This window comes from Scyliorhinus canicula, chromosome 12 (assembly GCF_902713615.1).
Source record: "Scyliorhinus canicula chromosome 12, sScyCan1.1, whole genome shotgun sequence".
NCBI lineage: Eukaryota > Metazoa > Chordata > Chondrichthyes > Carcharhiniformes > Scyliorhinidae > Scyliorhinus > Scyliorhinus canicula.
The window spans coordinates 30,023,177-30,044,022 of NC_052157.1; the positions used below are offsets into that span (position 1 = coordinate 30,023,177).

Below are 20,846 nucleotides of genomic sequence, written 5' to 3' on the forward strand. Positions count from 1 at the left end.
TTGTGTGTTAGCAAATTCAAGATTTTTGTAGACCCAGATCATAAACACACTTGGCTAGCTCTCAGCCACATTTAGGTTCTCCAATATATCAACACAAGTCAAATCTTACCAGACAAAGGTGATGGCGATCCAACTGGCGTTGATGGATTTGATGGGAAACTACTACTCGTGTGATCAGGTGAATAAATCTGGGGGGAAAAAACGGCACATTTAAGAGGTAAATTTTAATTCACTTCTTCTGCTTTCAATTGCTGGCTGGAAAAATTATATCCATCAACCCAGCTGGTAAGACTTCCAAGGAGCTACAGAATACAGCATTGCCGATTAACTTTCCAAAGTCTATGTACAATAATGTGTCACTAGCCATTGTAACAATTTCCTGAAGTCTTACTCTTCACCATTCAGATCCTACTCCAGTGGTTCAAAGGTGATCACCATGCACCACTCTTCCAGGTTTGCACAAGCATTTTGAACCACACTCCTTGTACACATCGAAAAAAACAGAAGTGTTACTAAAGCATGCAACAGGCCAATGTTATGATCTGGTAGGAACTTAAAGGGCGTTGCTTATAGTCCGTTCTGCATGCTCAGAGTGGGGCTGGCCGGCATCAAGTAAGCAACTGTCAAGTGTTAACATGGCTCCAAATCAGTACACTTTCATCATTGAATATGGAACTGTGGTATTCACAGTTCTTTAGTTCAGAAGTCTGGGGTTTACAGTTGGAAATGCTGACATGTCTGCCATCGCCGACATTATTTTCAGATCAAAAGTCTCTTCAAAGAGGTGGGAACAAATTAACTGGGGATATCGAAAAAATGCCCCCAAGGATTAAAGTAATTCTGTACAAGCAATAGTGTTAGGTGATCTATTAAAAGTTGGACCTATTAATAAGTTTTGCAATCTTAACATTAACTATGACTGTATCACTGTGCAAGGAGGAGATAGAATTAATCACCTGTGATCAAACTAACTAATAAAATTCACATCCCTGTAGGAAGAAACAAGACAGGGCAAGATGGAGAACAAAAACAAGCCTTTTGGTACTTAGAATTCCTTTTGAAAAATATGTACAGACAACCATACATATAACAAGTAATCTAATATTCCTCCACGTAAAACTTCTATGTCCAGTGTCCAAACAGAATAGAAAGCTGGCTCGGAAACACTTTCATGCCCAAGATGGTGCGCTGTTCTTGTTCTGCATCCTAAGAACATGACATGAAGGTTCAAGTATTTGCCTTGTCGGTAGATTGAAGAGAAACTTTGTATATATTGGTTCATAAAATTACCGCAATGTATTTCAATCATGTGACACAACCTTCCTTGATGAGCTTTTTGCTCAATTAGGCAGCATACCAAAATCAGGACAAGCAAAATGAGGCATTTTGTGAGCAAAATGTATACCATCACCCATGAAAAAAGTTAGATCTCAAGCAGCAGTTAACTGACAAATAAAGGATTTGGCCTTTCAGATTCATTTCACCAAACTAGGCATTCTAGATGTTGTTCTGTTCGAGGAATCAGAGTGCAGGAACACCAGTAGTAAAACATTTTTGTTCTTGTTTACACAACCTGTTGTCCTTGTGGATTGGTTTATTAAACTCACTTGTTTCGGAGTGAGAGTCATCAAAAGGTGCAGGATTCGTGAAGTCAGAGGATGTGCATACAATATTACAGCTTAAAAAACATTCCGACAATAGTCCTAAATTGCCCAAAAGTAGTGAGATGACAAGATAGGTCACCAAATGAGCTCCGTTAAAGGATTAGTTCTCTGCTGATTGTATCTTGCACATTTCTCAATTTTTCTCATTTCTTGAAAGATTTACCATTTGTTGGATGTATGCCAGGATGTAACTTAGAGGGAGCTGTTCTGTATATCAGTTGCATTGATTGGGACAGATCAGGTCGCTGCATTGGGTTGAGACTTAAATAATTGTAGTTTGAAGGGTTTTGAAAAGAAAGAAAACCTGAAATCTGGCCCAGGTAGAAAATGCAAAATGACACCCTGCCAAGGATTCTGTGAACATTGTTTTCAATTTTTCTCTTTGCTCCTTTCCTCTAGATTTATTTGTTCTAGCATTTTAGACCGAGTTGTGACACCAAATGCCTTGAATTATGTGCTCACAAGCCTTATCCGGGAAAACACCCAAGCTAACAAACAGAAAACTCTTTTCATTACTTTAAAACAATTGGAATTACCGCATGCCTTCACAAGGTCGCTCTAGGTGTTGAGCAATAACCACACTGAACTATTTTGCATTTGTTAAACAACGAGCAAGTGAATGTTTTTGGAAGTAGAAATTCTGGTAACCATCTCCTTGAAATGAAAACAATAAAAATGCTGCTAACTATATGGCAAACTGTTACTTAAAATTTTTTTGTTAGGTTTTCATAACTGCCAGCCATGCAAACATTTAGTAGTTGTTATATCTTTAACCACAAAGTCTGTATATATTTGAAACATAGTGGCCCCTCTCAAACCTGCATCATGGAAATAATAGCAAACTGCCACAATATATGCACTCAATACAGGCTGGGATAATACAAGTATACTTTACAAAATCTTGTACGAGTTAAAGAGTTAACTTTATAATTAATTTTATAAAACCTTTATTTTATAAAAGGTTAAATATAATCACTTGTACTGGATATTGAAAGCTCATGTACTTTCTTCAGGTTCTTCAATCCCTGTATTCTTGAGATCAAGGACCTTCACCGTCCACCCAAGTGCTCTAACTAATTTGCAGTAGCATCTAGAATTAGCCCTTTAAAAAAAAAATTGTTCATGGTATGCTGGCATTGCTTACTGAGAAAACTCAACATTTATATGAACTTCAGAATGGATCTTTTTGCAATTCCAGTTGTCCATTTTCTCAGGCTTCTGGACAATTAGGCTCTTTTCATTGCACTGAAGATTTTCTGTACTTGGGGTCCACATGAAATCTACAATATAAATTGCAGAAACACTTTATTCTTCAGTAGCTTTGGTAAAGTTGCCAACTGTCCAAGATTGGCCTGGAGTCTCCAGGACACTGCTGGTCCCTCATGGCAGACTGGTACACAAGGTGAAGTCACATTGGATCAGAGGTGAGCTGGCAAGGTAGATACAGAACTGACTCAGTCACAAAAGAGAGGGTAAGCGGATGAAGGGTGCTTCTCTGAATGGAGGGCTGTGAATAGTGGTGTCCAGCAGGGATCAGTGCTGGGACCGTTGCTGTTTCTAGTGTATATAATGTTATGGGCCAGGCTTTAGAGAACCCCAAAGTGCATCATGGAGTTCACCTGACCCACAACTTTTAATAGATTGTGGTATGGGGAGCACACGGCCCACTCAACAGGTGTGGTACAGCAGAAATGGAGAAGTATTTTTTCAAGCAAAACAATGTTTATTCTATGAACTCAAGTTAACCTTTTTAAAACATATAGTGAACATCTTAGCAACCATTAATTCAAATACAAGCCCCAAAGAATGCAACACTAAGTAATCATTTAAGCTTTCCTTTTAACATCCATAAGACTTAAATTTTTTTTTACCAGAAGCATATCAGGTTAAAGGCACTACTGTTATTAGTTTCAAATCACCTTCTGGCTGTGACTGCTGCTATCCAGCTCTGAAAACAAAACTAAAACACACCGTGCAGCAAACAACCTAAAACAAAAGTAAAAAGCTGACAGACAGCCCAGCTCCACCCACTCTCTGACATCACTGCAGTAATAAACACTAATTTCTTAAAGGTACTCTCACTACAGATACTTATATACAGACCCATTTATAACCACCCATTTCTTAAAGGTACTCTCACATGACAACAAATGATTTGGAGGAAGATGTAGCTGGTCTGATTCACAAGTTTGCGGACGACACAAAGGTTGGTGGAGTTGCGGATAGTGATGAGGATTTGGGCAGAGAAATGGCTGATGGAGTTTAATCCAGACAAATGTGAGGGAATGCATTTTGGAAGGTTTAATACAGGTGGGCAGTATACAGTAAATGGCAGAACCTTTAGGAGTACTTATAGGCAGAGAGATCTGGGGATTTAGGTCAACAAATCACTAAAAGTGGCAACGCAGGTGGATAAGGTAGTCAAGAAGGCATACAGCATGCTTGTCTTCATCGGCCGGGACGTTGAGTATACAAATTGGCAAGTCATGCTGCAGCTGCACAGAACCTCAGTTAGGCCACACTTGGAATATGCATACAATTTTGGTTGGCACACTACCAGAAAGATGTGGAGGCTTTGGAGGGGGTACACAAGAGGTTTACCAGGATGTTTCCTGGTCTGGAGGATATTAGCTTTGAGGGGAGGTACGATAAACGCGGATTATTTTCACTGTAACGCCAGAGGTTGAGAAGCAACCTGATAGAAGTTCATAAAATTATGAGGGTTAAGGGCAGCACGGTGGCAGAGTGATTAGCACTGCTCCTCACGGTGCCAAGGACCCGGATTCGATCCCGGCCCCGGGTTACTGTCCATGTGTCGTTTTCTCCGTGGGTCATCAGAAAAAGAAACTTAAATTATTAAAAGTAATTTGAATAAAATAGGTTTGCACCAAAATACACCCCCTTTTTTTTTATAAAAGAAAACACGGCACTATTCATCAGTGATTCATTCTGGCCATTGGCCTATCAATATGCCACTGCACAATAATGAAGGAATGATCATGTTGCTATGGGAATGTCCCTTTAAGAAATGTTTGTCTTCTCAAATGGCTGCAGCGATGTCATTGTGTGGGTGGAGCTGGACTGTAGCTCTAATTTTTACTTTCATTTTGAGCTGGAATTTGTTTGTGGCTCTGAGTTTTATTTTCCGTTTAGACAGTTGGAAGCTGCATTCAGACAAAAGAAGGCTTGTCTGCTCTCTCTGCATGTTAAAAAGTCGTCTCCAGATCACTTGATAACTTCAAAGCAATAACTGTGTTCTGGAAGGAATTCAAACCTACTGTTTTGGGTAAAAGGGTTTTTGTTTGGTTTAAGGATGTTGTTACTTGAGTGAAACTGTAAAGTACTATAGCTGTGTGGGGTATTTATGTTTGTAGTTGATAAAATGTTAACTGAATTCTAGAATAAACTTTGTTTTTGATTTAAAGTGCTTAAGGCCTTCTGTTGAATACAACCTGGAAAGTAGGCCCTTGTGCTTCTCATAACCAAAATCTATAAACAGTTGTGGCAAGTGAACTCCATGATATACTTTGGTGTTCTCTAAACCTTGGCCCATAGCAATGTGCATATGATGGTCTTCCCAAAAAGCCTATCCGAGAATTCTTAACTGATGGGACTTATTGGTTCATATAAACACTGTATTTATATTTCACAGAAGCTTTACTGTCCTATTTTTATTGAACTCACAATTTATTCTGTACGCTATTAAGTTATCTTAGATGAACAAACCAACCAAGAATATAGGGCTGGATTCTCCTCAGCTCCGTGCCGAAATCGCGTTCGGCACAGGGGCGAAGAATCCCCATTTACACGGAAATTGTAGCAGGCGCCGCTGTCCCCAGAGAATCGCTCATACGCGGTTTACGCAGCGAGGAAGGCCCCCCCCCCCCCCCCCCCCCCGAGATTCTCCAGGCAACATTGGCTGAGCTCCCGAAGGCGTGGTTCTAACCACGTATTGGCCGTTGGGAACCTCGGGTGGCAGCTGCGGAGGGAGGCGGGGGAATTGAGCAACGGTGGGGGGGGGGGGGGGGGGGGGGGGGGGGGGCTCCATGGGCGGCCAGGGCAGTGATTGGGCGGCTCGGATCTGCAGGCGCATGCCATCTTGGAGGGACCTATATTAACGAGGTCGGTCCACGGTCCGAGAACGTAATCACGTACGGTGCGGTCGTTGCAGGCTGCCACCGTGCGCTTGCGACCGGAATTGTGGGGGCCCGTACCCGCAGCTGAAGCTGCGAGACACACTCCGGGGCCCTATCAGCCTCTGCAATGTAGGAAAATAGTTTTAGACTTTTCTGAGGAAAGTCAAGAGTGAAACGCCAGCGTTTTTACGCTGGCATGTGGACATAACCCCATTTTTAGAGAATCCAGCCCAGTATGTCAAAGGTTCGTGCAACTATATACATATAGAATGAAACACCTCCATTATTACAGTAAATATTGATCTAAAAAATACTTGAACTCTTATTGGGAATGCAAGTATTCTGAATTAGCATTAGATGTTGACAAAAAATGTTTTTGTTGCAGTACAAAGCTGTGGGCAAAACTTTAAAAGAATATTGCTTGACAAATGTTCAATAAAACTTTTCATAAATGGCACAAATGGCCAGATTTTAATCTGGAATCGACTCTAATCTATGGAATTTGACGACTTTCCAAAAATGTTTTACGCACAATGTGCTTTATTTAGGTTATAAAAGATACTTTATTTTCCTGGTTACTTTATCCACAGAAATATTCTTACAACAATTCCAGAGTAGATTCACTTTTGACAGACCAAAGTTTGTTTGCATTAGGTAATGAATGAAAAATGACATGCAAAAATGTGGTTATGGTTGGATAGATTAGAATAATTAGGATTGAAGATTTAAAGGGAATTGTGATCAACAACGCCTGCTTGTCGAATATTAAGTTTGGAGAGAAGACTCAGCGAGACGAATGGCAGTTTCATTTAGATGGGATATCCTTGAAATCATCTTCAAAGCGAGGGGACAGAGGAACAACAAATACAACTTTTATTTATCTCAAGTGACCATTAAAGTATTAACTTCAATGTGTCATTTTGACTAGCAGTCAGTGCAAAGTATCAGCAAAGATTGGTGAACCTTGACAAGACAAAATTCAGACACCACAAAAAGCAAGTAGAATAAATATTGACAAATGAAATACCATGGCTAATTGCAAACCCAATTTGCTCCTTCAAAAAAAATGAGTTTGGTAATTAATTTTATGAAAATGGGTAAAATGTGACACATAAAAATCAACATATGGAATTTCCCGAAGATCTATTTCGCATCTTCAGATAAACCTTCAGTGTCAATGCAATAAATAACCAAGTGAACTACCTATTTAAGATTTGAATCTGCATGAAGGACATAGAATATTCATGAAATAAATTTCCTATATATGTTTCATATAAGAAAAAACGAGCATATTTAAATGCAGTAACTGGATCTTAAGTGTGCAAATGGCATTTTATATCATTATGAAGTAAAAACTGTACAAAGTCATTTTCACCAAATTACTTCTATTTATTTTTAAATTTTTTCACCGAAGAGGCAATTTAGCATGGCCAATCCACCTCCCTGCACATCTTTGAGTTGTGGGGGTGAGACCCAAGCAGACACAGGGAGAATGTGCAAATGCCACACGGACAGTGACCCGGGACCGTGATTGAACACTGTTTCTCAGCATCGTGAGACAGCAGTGCTAAGTGGGTCACGCCGCCCACCAAGTTACTTTTAATTAATGCAATAGTGCATTAATTAAATCCAGCTAAAAAGGAATCTACCAGTACATTAATACAATTCAGAAATTAGAGCTTGATCACTTTTGCGAATCAAACTGATATTTTGCCCCTATAAGAGCATTACAGAGCACTACAAAAATGCTTTCTCATAATTTACCTCTTCTATTCTAGACCAGCATTTATTGCTCATCCTGGAGGGCATTTAAGAGTCAACCATATTGCTGTGGATCTAGAGTCACACGTAGGCCATACCAGGTAAGGACTGCTGATTTCCTCCCCTAAAGGACATTAATGAACCAGATGGGTTTTTACAACAATTGACTGGTTTCATTATACTTTAAATTCCAAATTTTTTATCAAACTCAAATTTAACCGCCTGCTGTGGTGGGATTTGAACCCAGGTCACCAGAGCATTGCTCGGAGTCTCTGGATTACTAGTGCAGGGACAATACCACTAAGCCACCATCTCCCCGATTGAGATTATTCTTAATTTGTCCCTGCACCCTGGCCAATAGACACAAGACAACAATTTGCATTTGAATAATATCCTGAATGTAATAAACTATTTTACAATGCTATGCAGAGAAGGATAACAGGATTAGAAGTGTATCTTTAAACAGGGATAAAAATATCTGCTTTGAAAGGGCTTTAAAAGGAAGTGGACAGTAAATTTATGGATGAAGTTCCATCAAATAGGATCTAGATACATAGCTGAAAGCTTTGTCATAAGTGAGAAGTGGCAAGGATAAGCTAAAGATTGTAAAGCAGCAGCTCTAAAGTTGTGCTAGAAGAGGTCAGAGAGTGGGAACCACAGAGCAAGTCGTAAATATAAATATTGTTGTTTTTAAAAAAAATGTACTGGGAATAGGATAAAAGTGGAAGCAAGTGACAGGGGTGGGTAAGAAAACGGGACGCAATGTCCATGAAAGTTCTAGGAATGCTGCAGTTAGTACTGAGGGGAAGGTGGGAAGCTAGTGAGGATGACATTTGAAAGATGAAATTTAGAAATATAATTTTTGAAAAAAACATACCTGACTTTCTGTGGCATCACTTTCCCAAGTTTCAATTTTGCACCTTCAGAAATTCAGTTTAGATTTAGTCCACAGGACTGTCAAGTAAAAATGGCAATTTACAATGCTCAATTCTGCCGATATTCAGGACGCCAAAGCGTGTAGTGACGCAGTGGGGAAGGTAACACTGACAAAGGAGAGTACTTGCAGGCACGGAGATGGGTTGAAGTGTGTATACTTCAACACAAGAAGCATCAGGAATAAGGTGGGTTAACTTAAGGCATGGATCGGTACTTGGGACTACGATGTGGTGGCCATCACGGAAACTTGGATAGAAGAGGGGCAGAAATGGTTGTTGGAGGTCCCTGGTTATAGATGTTTCAACAAGATTAGGGAGGATGGTAAAAGAGGTGGGGGGTGGCATTGTTAATTAGAGATAGTATAACAGCTGCAGAAAGGCAGTTCGAGGAGGATCTGCCTACTGAGGTAATATGGGTTGAAGTCAGAAATAGGAAAGGAGCAGTCACCTTGTTGGGAGTTTTCTATAGGCCCCCCAATAGGAGCAGAGATGTGGAGGAACAGATTGGGAAACAGATTTTGTAAAGGTGCAGAAGTCACAGGGTTAGGGTCATGGGTAACTTCAACTTCCCAAACATTGAGTGGAAACTCTTTAGATCAAATAGTTTGGATGGGGTGGTGTTTGTGCAATGTGTCTAGGAAGTTTTTCTAACACAATATGTAGATTGTCCGACCAGAGGGGAGGCCATATTGGATTTGGTACTTGGTAATGAACCAGGGCAGATGATAAATTTGTTAGTGGGGGAGCATTTTGGAGGTAGTGACCACAATTCTGTGACTTTCACTTTAGTAATGGAGAGGGATAGGTGCGTGCAACAGGGCAAGGTTTACAGTTGGGGGAAGGGTAAATACACTGTTGTCAGACAAGAATTGAATAAGTTGCGAACATAGGCTGTCAGGGAAGGACACAAGTGAAATGTGGAACTTGTTCAAGGAACAGGTACTGCGTGTCTTTGATATGTATGTCCCTGTCAGGCAGGGAAGAGATGGTCAAGTGAGGGAACCATGGTTGACAAAAGAGGTTGAATGACTTGTTAAGAGGAAGAAGGAGACTTATGTAAGGCTGAGGAAACAAGGTTCAGACAGGGCGCTGGAGGGATACAAGATAGCCAGGAGGGAACTGAAGAAAGGGATTAGGAGAGCTAAGAGAGGGCATGAAAAATCTTTGGCGGGTAGGATCAAGGAAAACCCCAAGGCCTTTTACACATATGTGAGAAATATGAGAATGACTAGAGCGAGGGTAGGTCCGATCAAGGACAGTAATGGGAGATTGTGTATCAAGTCTGAAGAGATAGGAGAGGTCTTGAACGAGTACTTTTCTTCAGTATTTACAAACGAGAGGGGCCATATTGTTGGCGAGGACAGTGTGAAAAAGACTGGTAAGCTCGAGGAGATACTTGTTAGGAAGGAAGATGTGTTGGGCGTTTTGAAAAACTTGAGGATAGACAAGTCCCCCGGGCCTGACGGGATATATCCAAGGATTCTATGGGAAGCAAGAGATGAAATTGCAGAGCCGTTGGCAATGATCTTTTCATCCTCACTGTCAACAGGGGTGGTACCAGGGGATTGGAGAGTGGCGAATGTCGTGCCCCTGTTCAAAAAAGGGAATAGGGATAACCCTGGGAATTACAGGCCAGTTAGTCTTACTTCAGTGGTAGGCAAAGTAATGGAAAGGGTACTGAGGGATAGGATTTCTGAACATCTGGAAAGTCACTGCTTGATTAGGGATAGTCAGCACGGATTTGTGAGGGGTAGATCTTGCCGTACAAGTCTTATTGACTTCTTTGAAAAGGTGACCAAGCACGTGGATGAAGGTAAAGCAGTAGATGTAGTGTACATGGATTTTAGTAAGGCATTTGATAAGGTTCCCCATGGTAGGCTTATGCAGAAAGTAAGGAGGCATGGGATAGTGGGAAATTTGGCCAGTTGGATAACAAACTGCTAACCAATAGAAGTCAGAGAGTGGTGGTGGATGGCAAATATTCAGCCTGGAGCCCAGTTACCAGTGGCGTACCGCAGGGATCAGTTCTGGGTCCTCTGCTGTTTGTGATTTTCATTAATGACTTGGATGAGGGAGTTGAAGGGTGGGTCAGTAAATCTGCAGATGATACGAAGATTGGTGGAGCTGTGGATAGTGAGGAGGGCTGTTGTCGGCTGCAAAGAGACATAGATAGGATGCAGAGCTGGGCTGAGAAGTGGCAGATGGAGTTTAACCCTGACAAGTGTGAGGTTGTCCATTTTAGAAGGACAAATATGAATGCGGAATACAGGGTTAACGGTAGGGTTCTTGGCAATGTTGAGGAGCAGAGAGATCTTGGGGTCTATGTTCATAGATCTTTGAAAGTTGCCACTCAAGTGGATAGAGCTGTGAAGACGGCCTATGGTGTGCTAGCGTTTATTAGCAGAGGGATTGAATTTAAGAGCCAAGAGGCGATGATGCAGCTGTACAAAACCTTGGTCAGGCCACATTTGGAGTACTGCGTGCAGTTCTGGTCACCTCATTTTAGGAAGGATGTGAAGCTTTGGAAAAAAGGTGCAAAGGAGATTTACCAGGATGTTGCCTGGCAAGGAGAGTAGGTCTTACGAGGAAAGGTTGAGGGTGCTAGGCCTTTTCTCATTAGAACGGAGAAGGATGAGGGGCAACAAGAGGTTTATAAGATGATCAGGGGAATAGATAGAGTAGACAGTCAGAGACTTTTTCCCCAGGTGGAACAAACCATTACAAGGGGACATAAATTTAAGGTGAATGGTGGAAGATGTAGGGGGATGTCAGAGGTAGGTTCTTTACCCAGAGAGTAGTGGGGGCATGGCATGCACTGCCAGTGGAAGTAGTTGAGTCGGAAACATTAGGGACCTTCAAGCGGCTATTGGATAGGTACATGGATTATGGTAGGATAATGGAGTGTAGATTGATTTGTTCTTAAGGGCAGCACGGTAGTATTGTGGATAGGGCAGCATGGTGGCACATTGGTTAGCATTTCTGCCTATGGCGCGGAGGACCTGGGTTCAAATACCGGCCCTGGGTCACTGTCTGTGAGGAGTTTGCACATTCTCCCCGTGTCTGCGTGGGTTTCGCCCCCACAACCCAAAGATGTGCAGGTTAGGTGGATTGGCCACGTTAAATTGCCCCTCAATTGGAAAAAATAATTGGGTACTCTAAATTTATTTTTAAAAAAGCATTGTGGATAGCACAATTGCTTCACAGCTCCAGGGTCCCAGGTTCGATTCCGGCTTGGGTCACTGTCTGTGTAGAGTCTGCACTTCCTCCCAGTGTGTGCGTGGGTTTCCTCCGGGTGCTCCGGTTTCCTCCCACAGTCCAAAGATGTGCAAGTTGGGTGGATTGGCCATGATAAATTGCCCTTAGTGTCCAAAATTCTATGATAATCTATGATTAATCGAGGACAAAAGTTCGGCACAACATCGTGGGCCGAAGGGCCTGTTCTGTGCTGTATTGTTCTATGTTCTAATTACAAAATTATTCCGTCTATTTGTCCCACTATTGTCAAACAGGATGTTTAATGATGTTTGCACTGAAATATAATACACACGAATGTGTACACTAAAGGTACATGGGAGGTCAGTTGTATCCTGCACATTTAACAAATGCTTAGCACTTATAACATCCTAAGAAATTGTGATTCTCTGATAGTAATGTAAATATAGGCAGCTTTTAGATTCAAAGCATTTACTGAATTTTCTAGAAGATAAACTATGCCATAAAGACCTTTGACATTATTACAATCAGCTAGGTTCATGACACTCAAAAGTCTGATCATAGAATCTTAAACTTATTTATAAACTTTATTTATACTGTCGATTAGGCTAGAACTTATTAGGGCAGCACGGTGGCCTAGTGGTTAGCACAACTGCCTCACGGCGCTGAGGTCCCAGGTTCGATCCTGGCTCTGAGTCACTGTCCGGGTGGAGTTTGCACATTCTCCCCGTGTCTGCGTGGGTTTCGCCCCCACAATCCAAAAATGTGCAGAGTAGGTGGATTGGCCACACTAAATTGCCCCCTTAATTGGAAAAAATAATTGGGTAATCTAAAAAGTAAAAAAAAAGCTAGAACTTATTGACCTAATGATGGAATAAATATTCCAGCAGAAGTTCTGGGATCAGGCAATGCTGATGTGATTTTGTTCTTTTAACAATCAACTCAAGTATTCCCTTGCCTTTGCTTATCAGAGCTCCAATCATGAATTCTAGATGGTTTACATTACATGATACTTTCCAGGACTATGTCCTTGATTCTCATCATAAACTTGCCATCCATGAAATAAAAGTGCAAGGAAGGGATGTTACCAACCAGTCATCCTAGGGCAACACGTGAAGATTTCCTGAAGACACACATAGGTTACCCCAAAGGTGGTTAGGACGATTAAAAACACTTGAAGAGGCCAGCCTGAAGAATACAAATGTATTGCTAACAGAAGCAAACCCTACGCATGAAATTTGAGCTGATGGTGATGTGGAAAATAGCATTGTGGTATCCCAAAGCACAAAGGCAATCTTGCAAACTATATTTATGGTCATGGACATAGCAATCATTTCAATCTTTCACTTGAGGTAGTTTCAGACTCCTGAACACTCAATTTGCTAAATACTCAATTTCTACACTTAGCATGAAGCTAGGTTTGGACATTTTTGATATGGTGTTCAATGTAACACGAAGCTCTCCAAGCACATCATGAGATAAAACTCAATTATTTTCCTTTATCTTCCTTCAACAAATAAACTGGGCCGAACAAAATTAGTATGTAAATTACGTTAACAAAACTCTCTCTAAGATTCAAACTTCAAGTCTCTAAAGTACTTTATTCTGCAAAGACCTAGACAGGCATTATGCAAGACACTCGTGTTTTCTTTTGGGAATAAATGCTGAAAAATGAATCAATTTTGCGTGGTAGAAAATGACCTGTGGCAAGATTTGAAATACATTTTATCTGACCTGAGAAAGTTTGATGCTGACTTTGGGAAATTTCCCCAAAGTGACATTACCCGCCACAAGAATAATTTTATTTTAAATTAATACAAAATTTGAATATTCATGTCGTAGATCCTGTTTTATAATCAAGATGCTGAAGTACAACTTGTGTTTCACTAAACTGCCATATCTTCCATTCTCAATTTTTCCTCACACGGTTGAATTGCCACTAAAAGTCACAAGAAATCAAAGTTAACAAAAAAAGTAATTTTTTTAGAAGTCAACTAAGCGTTTTAGTGTTGCTGTTAATTTTATCCTATTTACCTAGATGCCTACATGACAAAGCCACTTTCTCTCATCAATATGCCCAAGTGTCCACCAATGCCGAACTGAGTAAATAGCAACAGTAAAATACATTAGAAAAACCCTCACTAATGATTCAGTGAGTCAGAGACCAAGGAGGCTGCAGGATCTTTGTTCAGTATATGCAGAACACAGCCAAGGGGAGTAGCAGGAGCATTAGAATCAGTTTTCGGAATTAGGAAAAAGGAAATGATTTAAAGTTTTATTCCATCTTTGTTCATGTGTTACATGTCATATCGAGATGGGATAATTTTAAGAAATTAGAATTTCCAGTGACCAACTTAAATGAATTGCACAACAAAATTTAATGTTTTAAGCCTTTTGCTCCAACAAACATAAAAGCAACATTAACAAAGCACAATTTAGTAGGCAACGGAAACTCCTAAATTACCAAAAAATTATCCCATTTAATGTGACTGAAAGCCCCACATCATAGTTATACTTCATTGCTCGCTCTCTACAGATTTGCTGTATTTACAGGAACCAGTCGAATGTCACTCCCAGCTTCCACCAGGTTCGCCTTGCTCCATCACCCAGAATCTTAATATTGAGCGACCATCAAATGGTGTCTTTCTCAATTTTCAGAGGATTTCTGAATTGACTGCCAGGAGCATGATAGTCTCTGGTGAATTTTCCTCCTAACAAAGCCAGGGCAACTTCATCCAGAGTTTTTTTTAGATTGTCACAGGATGTGCCTCTTTGACACAAGTCTGTCTTTTCTCCCACATCCTGTTCTTTTGGCTTGCTGAGAACTTCCAACTTATTCTCTCTGCTGATCACACAAGCTGCTTTTGTTCTGTGCGAGACCTCTCTCTCTCCCTCTCTCTTTTTCCGTCCATAAACGTGGAGACTGACAGATTACCTGCAGTTAGCTCAACTGCTTTTGCTTTCAGGTGTCTCCATTTTTACTTTGCTCCTTGTTTGCCTGACCCTGGGCCTCCCTATCCCCATGGTAATCAAGCCACCAAGACTTCTGTCAGACAGGATTCATAGCAGATCACACGACTCTCGTCACTAACCTATTTTACCTTGAATTAAAGAGACAGTCCCAAACCAATCATCTTATAAAACCTCACATTTACGGGGCGGCACAGTAGCGCCGCGGTTAGCACTTCTGTCTCACGACGCCGAGGACCCGGGTTTGATCCCAGCCCAGGGTCATTGCATTGTGGAGTGTGCACATTCTCTCCGTGTCTGCATGGGTCTCACCCCCACAACCCAAAGATGTGCAGGGTAGGTGGATTGGCCACACTAAATTGCCCCTTAATTGGAAAAACTAAAAACAAAGAAAAAAATGAAACCTCACATTCATAACATGTGCGCATGTGAGGTTAATATCAGGCTTGGCTGTTGAACAACACACCAGGACTCAGTACCAGGGATCAAATTTCAACAATGACCACTTGGACAAAGAAAAAAAAGGATAGCCAGTGTGCTACCAAATAATCAATACCTTCAACGGGGGGCAGGAAGAAAGTCAACAAGCTGAAGGAAAATTAACAGTAAGAAAGGAGTGAAAACAAAAGCTCAACTTAGATCACGATTTTAATCTCAGCAAATTGCCAGGCATTAACGTATAGTCAGAGGCACTGCTTTTGAAAACTTTAGCACTGGGAACAGAGAACTGCTTGCGCACAATCAATTATTATTTTGAAAACTGAGTTCACAAGGTAGCAATATAAATGCATTTTGAACCAAGTACAACTTTCATCAGGTTCTATTTAAAATCAACTTCGCACAAGATTTCAAATATAAATCCCGTGTGAAGTTGAAACTATATTTAAAAAGCAAAGCTGTATCCACTGCGGTTAAACCATAAATACATCTGTACTGATGTTGATTTAGTCAATGACTTACCAGGTTGTGCAGCACAACAACAGTACTGTCAGCATATTCAATGGGTTTCGTTCAAAGACTTAATTGTTAATGACCTGCTATCCCCTGCAAATGTTCACAGCAGCAATAAATACCTGGGGAGTCCATGTCTAAAAACATAGCTAAATTAATACTGTGTTTATGGCTCGCTTACTAGCATTTTCTTTTCACATTATGATTTGAACCAAATATCTTTTTAATACTTCATCTCATTTTAAAGCAGCGTGCCTACCTCCTCAGGAATATCATCTAACTTCAAAAATGCCACTCCCAGTTCTTTCCGAGATAGATCTTCGAAAATGATCAAAAAAGTCTCCCAGACAACTGCAGCTTCAAAACTGTCACCTGATACTCTTTCCATATTGCAACAACAATCATTTCAGGTATGTACAACTAAATACTTGTGATTATTTCAGTACTGTAGCTCAAATATCGGAAGGACTGCAGCTTCAAAACTGTCACCTGATACTCTTTCCTTATTGCAACAACAACCATCATTTCAGGTATGTACAGCTAAACACTTGCGATTATTTCAGTACTGTAGATCAAATATCGGAAGGACTTTGGTAAAGCTGACGTAATAAAAGAATTACCACTTTCAGACAAATTAAAGTTGTTGTTCCAGGTTTTACTGCAAGCTTGTATATTGTACAGCCTATCAGCAGGTGCAAAAAAAGTTAATTTACTGAATCGATTTGAAAGAGAACTCAAATAAAAAACCATAAAGATATAATGTGAGAAAATTACACCGGAAATGTTAATTAACCCTTTGAGTACTGAATGTCCCTTGCAGCTTTCAAAATGTGTGCATTTTCTATTATATTTGCAAATGCGCTCATTTAAATGTTCTGAGTTTTGTGCAGAAATATTACTGCTGTTCTCAAAGGGTTAAATTGGCACACTGAAGTGTTGATAATGATCTGTGTTTGAGGACAGTATTTTGGCAAAATGTCAAACGTACAAGTGATTTTTTTTTTGTTTCCCCGTGAATTATGCTACTTAACAATTTTTTTTCTTTTGATCTACTTTGGGTAAATATAAAGTTTTAAAAGATGCCAAAAGGTTTGACTCAGTACTCACAGACGCCAAAGCTTTTCCAAGTGCATCACCTGTCTGTGAACCCCCAGCTGCATTTCCTCTGCTCCCTATACACAATATAATTGGGAGCATAAAATACTTTGATTATTCAAAAGTTCAGCATTTTTTTCTGCACTTGAATACAAATTTTGATTTGTATATCTGCATATTTATTGCACGATATGATATTTATGGATTAATGTTAAAGAACAAAATTGCAATTTTGTAGTTGCATATTAAGCAACATCATTTTAATAGCCAGCTGATTACTACTTCCCACTTGGACGTGGCAATTAATGTTTCTTCTAACATACCCAAATGATTTTCTGATCCATTGACTGGTGGGGTGTGAGAGGCTGCAACATACGGGGAGCTGGTACTCCCTTGATGGAAGCTAGACATTGGGGGAAGACTGGGGTTGATGTCTGTAGGTGAAACTGAGTGCGGTGGATAGTTCTATAAAAATAAAAACACCAAATAATAACCCTGGATAAGTCAAATAAATACAACAGAACGTGCTTAATATCGATCCCAAAATGGCACAGAAAGTTCATGTTAAGCTGCACTAATTCTTAACAGAACTACTTAATACATAAAAACAGAATATGTTGGCAAAGAACCTTTTTTAAAGGAGATAACTGGTCGGATCTTGATTTACAATCAGGAAGCCTGTACACACTGATATACTGATTAAGTTATGATACATTTACGAGCGATATGGTGAATTTATTATAGTGGTACAGCTAGGCACATGGAAAGCTACATGACCATAACCACATAATTATCTGTCAATCAGTACAACACGAGATGAGCACACACTGAAAAATCACAGTGCACCAGAAAGCAATGTTGATCTGAATTTAAAACACCACTTCTATATGTTTTATGCTGTCATCTGTTAATCAAAGAGTGAAGGTGGTGAGTGAACTGATCAGAGCAGATACTTTAGAACAATGCAGAAAAACAATGCAGCAGTCCAGCACCACCAATTATGAAGTGTTGCAGGATGTGAATTAATCTCCAAACAATATCACATCGGAAGTTTGCGATCAGGGTTATCAGAGTAGTATTCGCCTTAGTGGGACAATGTACACGTAACAAAAGATGACAGTGATCAGGGGAGATTTTCATTCTCATACAAGCTCAACAAACCAAATTTGCAGTAGTTGTGTGAAGAACGGGTTTATGCAATGTATGCAAGATTGTTTCAGGTTCGCACTCAAGAAAACTGTCTATTTAGACTTAATATAATGAGATCAAAAGGGTTTGATTAATAATTTTATAGTGAATCAACATCTAGGAAATTGTGATCATATGATAGAACTTTACATTGATTTTGAATGTGATTTAGTCGAGACAAAACTAGGTTCTTAAAATCAGAACAGTAAAATCTATATAGATATGAAAGACGAGTTGACTTAAGTAGGATTGGGAAACTAGATTAAAAGATGTAATAGTGGGTAAGCAATGGCAAACAGTTAAAGAATTAACTAACAATCAGTAACAGATGTACATGCCCTTAAAGAATAGAAAACCCTCTTGGAAAAGTGGTCCAACTGGGACTAACAAGAGAATTAAAGTCAGTGTTAAGTTAAAGGAAGATATTTGTATGTATATATAGTATTGCCAAAAAGACGTACACCAGTTTTAGAAACTAGGAAATGATACACCGACAAAGAAAAAGCCGAATACAAGACTAAACAAGCAAAATGAAAATCGACAGGCGAATCATAGAAATGTTTACTAAGTAAACCTGGTTTTCTCACAGACAAGAAATTACAATGGCAAATAAGGAAATCAAACAAATATTTTGTACTGAACTTCATGGAAGACTCCAACAAAAACAAAATCAATTTGGAAATAGTGCTGAATCAAGGGTCGAGTGAAGATGAGGAAATTAGGGACGTTATTAATAGTAAGGAAACAGCTCTGAGAAATTGATGATACTTAAAGTCAACAAATTCCCCAGAACTGATAGCCTGCATACAAGTGTTTTAAAAGGTGTAGCTGATGCATTGATGATGATGATTACCTCAATTCTAGAACAATCCCCATTGATTCAAAGTAGAAAATGTAAACCCGAAAAGAGAGGGAGAAAACAGGCCAATTGAGGGCAGTGAGCCGGAGATCAGTTGTCAGGAAAACACAAGAACCTATTATTAGGAACATGGCAGCAAGGCACTTGGAAAACCATAATATGATTAGCAGAGCCAAAATGGACTTGTGGAAGGGAAATAGTGTTTGCCATATCTCTCAAGTGTTTTCTGAGGATATAACTAGTAGGGTGGATAAGGAGATGCAGGATGTGAGATTTCAAAAAGCATTCAATTAATGCCACAGAAGAGTTTACTGTACAAAATTAGGACTCATTGGATTAGGAACAATATAGCAGCCTGGATGAAGGACTGGCTAACGGATAGAAAACAGACAGTAGAAATGCACAGGTCATTTTCAGGTTGGCAACTAGCAGGTCACCATGACAAACAGTATTTGGGTCTCAGTCAGTATGAATGATTTACATGAGAAGACAAAGTGAAATATATCCATGTTTGCTGAATACACAAAGCTAGGTGTGAAAATAAACCAGAGGAAGGATGCTAAGGTGCTGTTAAATTATATAGACAGGTTAACTGTGTAGATAAGAAAGCCCACAGATGTATGCTATTTAGACCCTCCAACCTGTCCCACAATTCAATGCGATCATAACTGATTTGTAATAAATCCAGATGCCCACCTTTTCCCATATCTGTTCACACCTTTAGATATCAAAAATCTATCAATCTCGGATTCAAAATTTACAATTCGATAGCATCAAGTGCCATTTGCAGAAGTCTCAAAATGCTCTGGCACTTAGCACGTAGGTGCAATTTTTAATGTCATTCACGGAATGTCTGGTTCTAATATTTAGACCTATGCCCCTGAGACTTCCAAATATAGTCCCAGATATACTTTTTCTCCAGCTACTCCGTTTCCTTAAACTTGATAACTTCAATCAAATCACCTCTTTTTAAAAAAATATTTTTTATTCTCCTCCTTTTTCACATTTTCTCCCAAATTTACACCCACCAACAACAAATAATAATCAGTAACAAATATGTCAATCCCCATATCAGTAACAACGATCCCATCCTCCCACCAAACCCCAAACATTAGCCCGCATGTTCACACAAACAAATGACAAAAAGGAATCAGGAATCACCCATAGTCACCATCAACACCCCCCCCCCCCCCCCAAACTAATGTTCGATGTCATCCAGTTCTTGAAAGTGCATGATGAATAATGCCCATGAATTACAGAACCCCTCCTACCTTCCCCTCAGTTCAAACTTAACCTTCTCAAGAGTCAAGAATTCCAACAGGTCACCCCCACCACGCCAGGGAACAGGGTGGAGAGATTGCTCTCCATCTCATCGGGATCCACCTTTGAGCGATCAACGAGGCAAAGGCTACAACATCTGCCACCGCCACCGTTTCCAATCCTGGCTGGTCCGACACCCCGAATATGGCCTCCCGGGGCCCGGGTCCACTTTCACGTGCACCACTTTAGAATTACCCTAAAAACCTCCTTCCAGTAATCCTCTAGCTTTGGACGGGACTAAAACATATGAACGTGATTAACAGGGCCCTTCCCGCAACGTTCACATACATCTTCTACTCCTTCAAAGAATCGGCTCATTCTCGCCCTCGTGAGGTGTGCTCTGTATACCACCTTCAGCTGTATCAGCCCCAACCTCACGCACGAGGTGGAGGCATTCACTCTCTGGGGCACCTCGCACCAGAACCCCTCCTCCATATCCTTACCAGACTCTTCCTCCCACTTTGCTTTGATCCCTTCCAGTGGTGTCTTCTCCTCTTCCAAAATAGCTCCGTAAACCGCTGACACTACTCCCTTCTCCAGTCCTCCTGTCGTCAGCACCTCCTCCAGCAATGTGGAGGCCGGCTCCACTGGGAACCTCTGTATCTCCTTTCTGGCAAAATCTCGAACCTGCATCTATCTAAACATTTCCCTCTGCTCCAGCCCATACTTCGCTTCCAGCTCCTTCAGCCCTACAAACCAACCCCCAAGAAACAAATCTTTTAGTGTCTTAATCCCCTTCTCCTCCCATTTACGA

The 20,846-nt window shown here is 40.4% G+C and overlaps 1 protein-coding gene and 1 long non-coding RNA gene across 17 annotated transcripts in view; one reads left to right on the forward strand and one right to left on the reverse strand.

The window, feature by feature from the left end:
- Positions 1-20,846, reverse strand: part of tcf12 (transcription factor 12) — a 367,875-nt gene that overhangs the window by 77,143 nt on the left and 269,886 nt on the right. For 14 of the 16 annotated variants that reach the window (XM_038813403.1, XM_038813408.1, XM_038813404.1 and 11 more), the window contains 3 exons: positions 17,049-17,190; positions 16,738-16,802; positions 110-188 (listed from right to left, as the gene is read on the reverse strand). In XM_038813403.1, coding sequence (XP_038669331.1) covers positions 110-188; positions 16,738-16,802; positions 17,049-17,190 — 286 coding nt within the window. The remainder of the gene's footprint in view (positions 1-109; positions 189-16,737; positions 16,803-17,048; positions 17,191-20,846) is intronic. The other 2 variants (XM_038813410.1, XM_038813409.1) reach the window with 1 other exon arrangement.
- LOC119974487 overlaps positions 7,577-20,846 on the forward strand; it is a 104,050-nt gene continuing 90,780 nt past the window's right edge. Inside the window, exons 1-2 of the long non-coding RNA XR_005462509.1 lie at positions 7,577-7,662; positions 15,878-16,040. This is a non-coding gene — a long non-coding RNA (uncharacterized LOC119974487). The remainder of the gene's footprint in view (positions 7,663-15,877; positions 16,041-20,846) is intronic.